At 46.5% G+C, this 10,402-nt stretch overlaps 1 protein-coding gene across 1 annotated transcript in view; it reads left to right on the forward strand.

Moving 5' to 3' along the window:
* The window catches only part of PPP1R36 (protein phosphatase 1 regulatory subunit 36), a 66,020-nt gene extending 56,675 nt beyond the window's left edge, over positions 1-9,345 (forward strand). Inside the window, exon 11 of the mRNA XM_074996368.1 lies at positions 7,651-9,345. Coding sequence (XP_074852469.1) covers positions 7,651-7,669 — 19 coding nt within the window. The 3' untranslated portion in view covers positions 7,670-9,345. The remainder of the gene's footprint in view (positions 1-7,650) is intronic.
* The last annotated feature ends 1,057 nt before the right edge of the window (positions 9,346-10,402 follow it).

Consider the following 10,402-nt stretch of genomic DNA (forward strand, 5'->3'; position numbering starts at 1 on the left):
CACACTACTCTGCAGAGCGGGAGGAGGATTGTCCTGCACTCACTGGAAGTGGAACTTTGCATCTACAGGAAGAAGCAGTTGGGGGTGGTGCAGGGCGGGGACAGGGTGGGACATTGGTGGGGGATGGGCACGTGGCTCATTGTGCCCCCTCCGTAATCTCTGCACTGGTTGCCTCTGTGGGGCAATGAAGTTTGAGAACCCCTGCTTTACATTTTGGATCTCAGCTCTCCCATGGGCTCTGGCCTCCTCCTACCAGTTCCTCTTCACGTTGAAATGAGGCTGCTTATACTTCAGAAAACCATCATTTTGTTGATGGCAAACTCCAGCCCAGGAAGGAGGGACAATGGAGACAGTTTGGTCTAAACTATGAGAACTGTCTCCCTGGGAAACAGCGAGTTGCCTATCACCACTGAGTAACTAGCTAGATTCCTGTTAAAGAAGCCACCTCTCCTCATCATCTGTTTATGAGCTGTTATTTGTACAGAGCTAACAATACCCTAGGCGCTTGAGGAAGACAAAAATAACCCCATGAACAGGTGGACTTCCTATCCATTTGTTGTCTTTAATATAATGCCAACCAGATGGTCTGCTAATGTGACAGGAGAGTTCCTGGTTTCTTTTCCAAGTGTAAAGGAGTTTCATATTCTATCCTGTTATGCTGCTTACTTTTCTGGTGCTGGATCTTTTGACAATGAGTTCCAAATTGTTAAAGAAGCAGAGGCTAACAATTATGCATAAGTTTGCTTGCACCTGCACCCATTGAGAACCCTGGGATAGATGGGGCAAGCCTGCCCATAGCTAAAGGACCTCCAGGCAGCCTCAAGGGAGGAGCTACCAGACCTAGATCTCAAGCAAACTCTGGGGGGCATTACATAATAGAATAGGGACAGAAGTGAGGCCATAGGGTTGAAAGCAGTGTGCCTGGTAAGCTGAGTGCTTGGCCAGGCAAGCAGGAAAGATTCAGATGCTGCTCAGATGATTTGCAGAGTGCCCACAGCATCCAGAGCCAGTCACGTGTGTTTCTGTTGGTTCATATCTGCACATAATAAACTTTATTCCACCCCTAGCTGGAAGAACTTAGGGAACACTGATCAAAAGCAGGGAGCCAAAGGGAGGCACCGAGCAGAGACCCCTAGACAGCAGCTACTGTTCCTCAGAGGCATCCAGGTAGTCCAAATGTGGCCCAGAGGAACTCTGCCTTGATATGGAAATAGGCTCCACTGCTGCGGAGCTCCTCCCTGTTCGAGAGGCTGCCTTAGGGAAGGCAACACTCTTGGTGAACTTGTATTTTGGTGCCCTGGGCTCTCCCACCCTGCACCCCCACCCTCTGCCCCCTTTGCCATTGACCCCTGCTCGCTCCTGCACCCTAATTCGTACCCTGTGACCTCTGCAGGTGCCCCAGATGTAGTGGTGCCCTGGGCAGCTGCATGCTGCACATGCCTAGGGGCACTGCTGTCAAGCAGGCCAGCAAAGTGCAGGCAGTGCTGGCTCCCACCGCCAGCTACAGGCCCTCCCACCCCGTGCCCGGTAGCCACTCAGCCACTCCACCTCGCTGGGGTGAGGAACAGGACCATGTCACTGTGTGGGGAAGCCCCGACAGGGCTGAGGCTTGGGACAAGTGTGGGCCTGGGAGTGGTGCAGCGGCTGCCTGGCCCCCAGGTGTGGGGCTGGTAGCAGAGCCCCATGCAACAGCCGAGAAAGACTCTGGCTGTCAGCAGCTGGGAACCTCTGTAAAATGTGGGGTGCTGCAGCACCCCCTGTTCCCTGCCCTTTGCCTTCTTGCCCTGCTCCTATCCCTGTAGCCATGAGTGCAAAGCCACCCCAAGGAGCAGCTACTCCTCTGTTCCCTCCGTCGCCGTGTAGGGCACCATAAACCCTAAGGACAACCCTGGCCTCCAGAGAACCTAACTCCTGCATTTTGCCATCTTCACTCCCACCTCTTCACAGAGCCACCTCCACCCTTTAGCCCTGCACTTCCCTCCCACCTTTGCACCCAGCCCCAGCTCTGCGGTGCCAGTGTGTCACTACCCCACCCCGTACGCCCTGCTCCCTTATGCCAACAGCCCCCATGCTCCCCCCCTCACTCAGAGATCTCCACCACAGGTGCCTATCCCCAGCACCCTCTGGCCCACATTTCCCCCCAACAGCCCAGTGCCCCCCCCGTACCGGCCCACATTCCTGAGGGCATTCAGCGCCGAAAATTAAAAACCCTCTGCACGGTATTTTAAATTTCTGCAAATTTTATTTGCCAACAAATAACTGTGGAGGCTCCAGCGTGGCAGTGACATGCATAGCCCCCTGGCTGTACGGGGGGGTGGGAGAGCCCCCTGCAGCCTCACCCTGCCCTGCCCCGCCCTGCCACTGCTAGGCTAGGGACTTGGCACTGAAATACGCTGTATGCAGGAGAGTGGCCACCGGGAGGTGTTTTACGTAATGGCTGGGATGTCAGTCATGACCCAAAATCCATGTGAATGAGAAAAAAGAAATAGCTGACCTCCCCCGCCCCAGCCCGGCTGAGCCCAGTCCTCATTCAAGCCCTTTTCTGCCAGGGCTGTGGCCCATCACCTCCCAAATGGCCTTTCATTCACCCACAAATAGATCATTTCCTGCTAATCCTGAAAAGTAAAGAGGTGCTTGGGGTGCACAGTTGAGTAAGAAAAGAAATTCTATTCAGGCACCAGAGGTTTGTTCTGCCCTGATTTACTCACTGCTCAGTGGGATTGTACTGGGTATAACTCAGCGCACAGTTTCAGCAATGCTTCTGCAATGGGGCTGGAGCCATAAGCCTGCCAAGCCTCATGTGAACAGCAGTGGCTCTAGTTTTGGGATATTTCAGGTAGGTTTTAAAGGCCCTGGGGGCGATGAAGAATGTGCTACATTCTTGAAAGGCCCTTTAAAACCCCACTCAACTCTACACTGTTTAGAACTCTCCCTCCTTCAAAACACTGCAGCCGGAGAGACAGTCCTGGAGATTCTTGGATCTACAAGACAAAAATGTCCCTTGTCCCTAAATAAAAGTTGTCAGCTACTTTAGCATTGTCAAGAGCAAGTCCATCTTCCTCCCTAGCTAGGAGGTCATTTCCTCCCTTGCATCCTGTAGCCTGGTTGCTGCTCCAGGTACATCCCCCACCCCTCTGTTGTTTGAGGGTCAAGTTGGTTAGTTTCTAAGGAGCCACAGGGCTGCTTGTTGTTTGTGGAGTTACAGCCTAACATGGCCACCCTTCTGAGACTGTTAATCATAGACAGGAGCAAAGGCCACTTTTAGTCTTTGCACACAAAAGCTTAAGCTCCAAATGATAGGTTAGTCTATCAGGTGCCACAGGACTTCTTGTTCGTTTAGTTTCCTGGAACTTTGCCTCCTCCCTGGCCAGGTTGCGTGTCTCTCTCCCTCACACCTCTGCTGCTGGAAAGTAGGAGAGGAAAGAGTCCACGGGGAATCCTTGGTGTCTGGGCTTAACGTCAGAGCAGAGGGAGGCAGAGTGAAAGGAGACGAGCAATTGCAGGGATTTGCAGGCAGGACTGGAGACCCAGGCAGAAGAGGAGAGAGGTGCGGTGCCTGTGGGGCAGCTTTGAACAGCTGCTCGGCTCCAGGGGTAACAGCCCGCTCCCCAGCAGGGCCTGGAGCATTTATTCACTGCTAGTCACTGAGCTGGGCAATGCCTCCATCCTGGCTCTTTTCCCTTCCCAGTCCAACTCCCCCTCAACCATCCTCAGCCTGGTTCCTCCCCCGCCACCGCCCTCAAGTCCTGTGCCTGGCTCAACGTCCTGAGCTCAGCTCCCCCATCTCTTCCCAGCTTCTAGGTATACTTCGGCTCTGTTCCCAGCCTTGTCTAGACTGCCTGCCTGGCCTGGTTCTGCAACTCACTCACGCAATGCTCCTGGCCCCGACAGGGCCCTGCCCCTGCCAGAATCCGAGCAGCACAGGCAGGAAGAGACTCACTCCATGAGTCTCTGGGCTCCCCAGGAGTGGGGCTGTAGCCCTGCATTGGCCAGCTGAGGAGCAAGTGGGCTAAGGGGAGGCGACAGGGAGAGACCTGCCAGCCCAGCTCAGGGAAGGGGATGCAGAGGAGTCTGTGCCACAGAGTCCCTTATGGAGCTCCTTGACTAGAACAACCTGGGCATGCACCCTGCTTGCCTGGCTTAGGGCCATCCACAACGTTCAACATCCTCCTGCTGGTATGATGGATGGTTACTTTGGCCCCCCTCGGAGGGTGCTGATAAAGAGATTTTGCAACTTCACACAAATATGAGGAGCTGCAACCTGGCGCACTTGATGTAAATGCGTGCCAGATTCTCCCTCAAGTCCCAGAAGGGGCAAATGTCAGAGAGAGGGCCGAACTGTGTCAGGTACATGCCCATGCTCATGGATCCATGAAGGCTCCCAACTCAGATACCTCCTGGCTGTGGGACTAGGGTAGCATACAGACTGGACGACTGGGGCTCCTCACCCTCCACAGATGGTGAAGGTCTCCTTCTGGGCATTGGCGGGACGCAAGGGTGAGGAAATGAAGGGTATGGAGCACGAGGGTATACAGCTGTTTCCTGGATGCAGTTTAGAACCAGACAGGCTGCAGGTCATGCAATTGCTCAGAGGTGCAGCGGGGGTTGCAAATCAGTCAAATTTCACCTTGGCTTCTATTTATTAGAGTAGGTAACCCTTGATGTGCCATGAATGTCAGGGTTCCATTTGAGGCCTAATTATTAAATGTAGGCACAGTGGCTTTGTCCACAAAAATACTCTCATACTAACCATGTGCTCAAAAATCCGAGCATACAGCTAGGCATTTCTGTAGCCTGAGTATCCCTAGGGCTGGGTACTTTTGTAGGCAATTACGATGGTTTTGGTCTTGTACATTACGCAGACACAAGGTAAACCAGCAATGTTAGCACATTTGCCAATGAGCCCATGAAAGATTTTAGATGCTTTAGTGCTCCTCAGGATGCCACACATTTTGAAATGCGATTCCGAGTGCTAGCAAAATGCTACTAGTAGTGTTGCACCTTTGCCATTTATAAAATTTCTCTGCTGCATAGCTGAACAGCTAGTAATCTGAGCACCCAATTTTGAGAGAGTTTGCAGTGTCTCTAAATGGAGGAGAAGCCACTCAGCATTTTTCAGATTAAGCCACCACTACTAAAAGTTGGCTGCAGCTCATTAACATGAAAAAGGCTGTAAGCAGAGCATAAGAGAACATATCAGAGCAGGCTAGAAGCCAATTAGTTCAGCATCCTCTCTCTTCCTCCACTGTGTCCTGGGATATCAGGTCACTGGCATCTCATGCCAACTAGGACGTTGGGCAAACTATCTAACCACCATGTATTTTGATTTCTTGGATGTTCTACTGGTGTGTTCTTTCAAAGCACGTGGGTCTCATCTGCTGGAAAGTGCTATGGATGTGCAGAGTGATGTCTGAAGGCAAACAAATTTAATTCAGAAGGCTTAAAAGATGAAGCTGTAAACAGATTTTAGAGGTAGTCATGTTAGTCTGTTTCACCAAAAACAACAAGGTGTCTGATGGCACTTTAAAGATTAACTATTTTATTATGGCATAAGCTTTTGTGAGTTGAGCTTATGCCATAATAAAATTGTCAGCCTTTAACTGCCACCAGACTCATTGTTGTTGAAGCTGGACAGCCAAGGAGAAAAGGAAAAGATGCTGGAGACTAGCCAAAGCTGCTCAGAAGTTATTAGAGAAAGTTCTGCTAGGACAAAGAGGAGAGGAAGGGATAGAGCTGATGAAAGAAAAAGTGATTCCCCAAAAAGGAACATCAAGGACTCTGAAGACAACTTAACCCCTTGCCTCAGCAGTTAGAGCAACCCCTTACTAGCAATGTCTTATATAAGAGGCACCAATAAAACGGCAAACCTTCTTTCCTATCCCAGTGGCAGCATGCTGGGTCTATTCCCTATATCTGTGTTCGGGGAAGAGTATTGCTTTCCTATTCCTCACTGTCTCACATGCCTTCTCCCCATTCCACAACAGTTTAGAGAAGGAGGCACCAGCTCCCATAGCTGCTGGCATTCCACTGGACCCTACTGTTGTCCAGAGTCCGGGGGTATCCAGACTCCAGTATGCTATGGCTAGGTCCACGCCCTCAGCAATGCCTGTGGATGGATATAGTGGAGTGTGGCAGCTGTAGGGAGAGGATTGTGGTGACCTCACTGAAGATTGCTTGGCTCTGATGGAAGTTAGAAAAGGTGGGGCTCTGCTTGAATTTACCCTGCTCAGACAAGGTCCCCTGCACCAGCAGAGGATCAAGAGAAACGGAACTCAGTGCTCCACTACACATCATCCTCACCAGCCTTGCTTCTCCTCCTGCTTAGGCCAGGAGTGGGAGCAGGCTACCAAAAGTCTCCAGACCTCTAGGTGGCTTTAAGTTCCTTTACTGGGAACCTAACTGAAAGATGCAATATCTCGTTAACCGTAGCTATCTCAGCAGGACAGAACAAACTGGCAGATTCCATGCTGCTGTCATCACATTCCAATCTACATTCTCTCTGTAGTCACAACAGCCCACAACCTTCTGTTGCAAAGGCCTTTGCTAGAGCAAAAGTGTTGAAAAAACAAGGACCTGGGGAGGTGACTAAAAAATGGAAGCTGATGTATTGAAGGGGTTATGCATACAGGCTGCCTTTTTTACTTTATGGGACTGCAGGAAACATTGCCACACTAGAGGTTCCAGCTGTAGCAGATCTCACACAGCTTAATGGTTGCCAAAATACTTCCTTACCACTAAAAATTGGTGTTGAATGCCCTTAATCAAAAAATGGGTAAATAAGTCAAAAAGTTACAGGTTAAGAAAATGAAATGCATAAAAGAAATGATAAACTTCTTAACTCCACTCAACATTAGCTCCTTGGTCTGACTGTAGCTATTTCCTTTTCCTTTAGTGTCCTCTACTGTTCATTACTAGTATTTAAAAACATTCTGACAGTAAAATATCTTTGCAGTTGCTGTCCCCTTATAAAGTTAATCTATTTAAAAATTCATTGTCCTTCTGTCTATCGTATTTACATGACCCCATTATCGTAAAAATTGTGTTAATTTACAGACTGAATGGGTAGTCTGTGCCTTATTTTTGTACAGCTCCACACCAAACAAGGTTTCCCTTCTATCTGTTTTGTAGAGTTAGGGAGTATGCAGAAAGAAAAAGAGATCATGATTCCTAGCCTCCTTTTGTAGGACAGATTTAATTTCCATTGGCTGATTGGCTTGCATCTAGTGGGGCCAGATCAGTAGCTGGTACAGATTTATGTAGTTCCCCTGGCCCTTATTCTCAGAGCTACTCATATGTGATGGAGTGCACATGACTCCTACTGTATAGGCAAAGGTATTCATAGGAAAAAGTCTGAAAAGATTGATCAATGTGGCCAGTCAAGACTTTCCATGATCAAAGGCTTTAATTCAAAGAAGGTGTTCTGGGTAAATCACACTTTTCAACTCATGCTTCCTCGGAACAGGACTTGCTTAGATTGCTACAGTGTGTTGTAACAGGGTATGAATTTTCAGTGCCATGCAATAAATCAAGGAATAGAATGCAACCTAATCATAACCAACATTTGGTACTTTTGGCAAAATCTTTTGTTAGGTGTTCATCAGAACCTGTGCAAACAATAACTAGTTTTCCCGCTCCTTTTTCTTTCTGCAGTGCTTTAAATTTGCTGTGAGGTGTATTGTGACTACAGCACAGAACTAAGCATCAAGAGAACTGGGTTCCGTTGACCGCTCTGCTATCAACTTTACGTGTAACTATGGTCCAGGCACTTGTGGGCTGATTTTCTGTGCACAACTTCTGTTGAATTAACTTGGAGGTGAGGATGCTCACAGCTTCTCTGAAAATCAGGACAATAACATCGCTGTGTCTTAGTTCTTAAATCCGTAAATACTTCCCTACAACACAGGGGTATTGTAAGGCTAAATATATGAACTCCAATACAACGGTTATACTACAGATGGAGAATATGTTTTCCCATTGTCTGAATCCTAACTATCATCTCCTTAAATTTACAAAAGGAAACAAATTTCTTGTAGGAATACTTTAGTGTGTCATTGACTCACCTTTGCTTATCCCACAAAACCCATGTCTACACTAGCATGTTCTTTCGGAGAATCCCGCCCTTTTTTGAAAGAACATGCAGCACATCTACATACAAAATGAGCTCTTTTGATCTGAAATTGAAAGAATGCTGCTCTCATTCTGGAAGCCCCTGTCCGCTCCCGCATCAGGAAAAGTGCCTCCTTTGAAAAGCTTCTTTTGAAAAAAAACATGTTAGGACGCTCCACGGGCCCTTTTTTTGAAACAGCAGTCCTCATGGTGCTGGTCTTTTCAGTCCATCTCGTTCTTTTGAAAGAGCGGGGACTGTGTGGATGCTCTCTGTAGAAAGAGTGGATCGATCTTTCAATCCACTTTTTTGTGTATGGACGCACTTTTTTGAAAGAAGATCTTCTGGAAGAGATCTTCCCGAAGATCAGCTTTTGAAAGATTGAGGTAGTGTAGACACAGACAATGTTTTTTTAGCATCTTTATTGGGAGCAGGGCCTGTACTTTCTGAATTCCCTTATAACCAGCTTCCATCCAGTCTTGTGAGAGTGTAATATATCCGCATTCCTTCAACGCTAACATAAACAGTGGCTCTTACTCTCTGATTTCTGAGCAGCTGAAAATGATTTTTTTCTAACATAAGTAAGGAAAGAAGTTGGCCTGTGCTAGCAGGCAACCTCATTCACCCGTCTCTTGTATTTAAGAAAAAAAAATAAGGTGTATGAAATATGACAATGGATTACATGGAAAGCAGCTTTTCTTTCTTTCTTTTTTGGGAGGACTGAATGGCTCAAGGACACAGTTTGTACCACTGTAAACTGTTTCATATCCAGCAGCCCTGGGAACAGGAGGTTGCTGGTTATTCAAATATTCTGGATAATAGGGAGGTATATCTAGCAATGCATAACAGTAAAGAAAAACAAGAAAAGGTATTGAGAAACAAACAAAATGTATGCAGAGTACTTTATTTACTAACAACTGTAGCACTTTACACTGTAAACTCATGCTGTATTTATTTGCATTTACTTTCACTATATTGTATTTATGGAAAATGTAACTAAAATTTACATATGGTTAAAATGCCAGTTATTTGAGAGTTCTGAGTGATAGCATGCTGGATATGAAAGACTTTACTGTACTAGCTTTTTTACATCGGTAGTTTGGTAATTTGAATAGTTTAAGCCAGTGCACTAACAACTGTTATTTTATTTCTAGTTAGGAGAACACATGAAGTGGGTGGTGCTTTAGTACAGGTCTTATTGAGCAGAAAGAGACTAATAAACTCAGCAGAAAGACCAAGGATTTTATGGGCGTGATGAACGAATTATTTCTCTGGAATTCCATGGGGGAAAAGAGTTGAGGCACCTTAGCTGTGTGGTACAAGAAAGCTTTCAAAGCAAACACCTAGGCTGTACAGTATTGCTCAGTATAGAAAAAATATTAGTCTTTAGGGTTGGCAGTTTGGCTAGCCCTACATTCACTTTACAAGACCCTCCTCTTTCACTATTATAGTAAATACATTTTTTTGCCCTGCTTCTGGGCTGCTCTACTTTCTCTTCTCACTAGCACCCTCTAGTGGTCCTGGCTATTATCTATCATTTTCGATCCTGAGAAAAAGCAAGACTATTCAGAAATTGCTTGAGGGAAATTGAATACATGGGGTCCATGTGCTGCTCCCAAAGTGCTTTTCAAGCATTTAATTAATTAAGCCTCTCAACACCATGAAGTAGGTATTGTTGATATAGATTGAATAACATGATCAGAGAGATCTGATCTTTAAATGAATCCAATTTCTCAGAAGGTAGCTGGCACCATTCAGACAGTGACCCTAAAAATATAAATGTAATTTGATATCATTACAAATATTAACTTTCAAAGGTAACATACCTTTCAAGTAGTGTATATAAAACATGTATTGAAAATAAACAGAGAAACTATAATGGAAAACAAAATGGCACAAATATATAGGTCACTTCTGAAGCACTATGCAAACTTTACACCGCTGAGGTGTGTAAGTATTGTAGCTCTAATTGTACTGACAAGAAATATAGCAATTCCCATAGTGAGGATAAGGCGTGTAAGTCCATATTTTCAAAACATTCCAGTAATTTTGAGTATTCAACTTTATTTTTATTGTTTGTACTATGGTATCATCTGCAGGCTCACGAGAACCAGAACCCATTGTATTAGGTGCTCTACAGATATACACAGAGCTACAAGTAACAAGCAGTCCTGTAGCACCTTAGAGAAATACAAATGCATTCGGTCACGAGCTTTCATGGGTAAGACTGACTTCCAGAGGTTGTAAATACACCACAGAGTTTCCAGTCTAAATTGGCAGGGCAAAGCATGGGAAAAG

Source organism: Carettochelys insculpta, chromosome 6 (assembly GCF_033958435.1).
Source record: "Carettochelys insculpta isolate YL-2023 chromosome 6, ASM3395843v1, whole genome shotgun sequence".
NCBI lineage: Eukaryota > Metazoa > Chordata > Testudines > Carettochelyidae > Carettochelys > Carettochelys insculpta.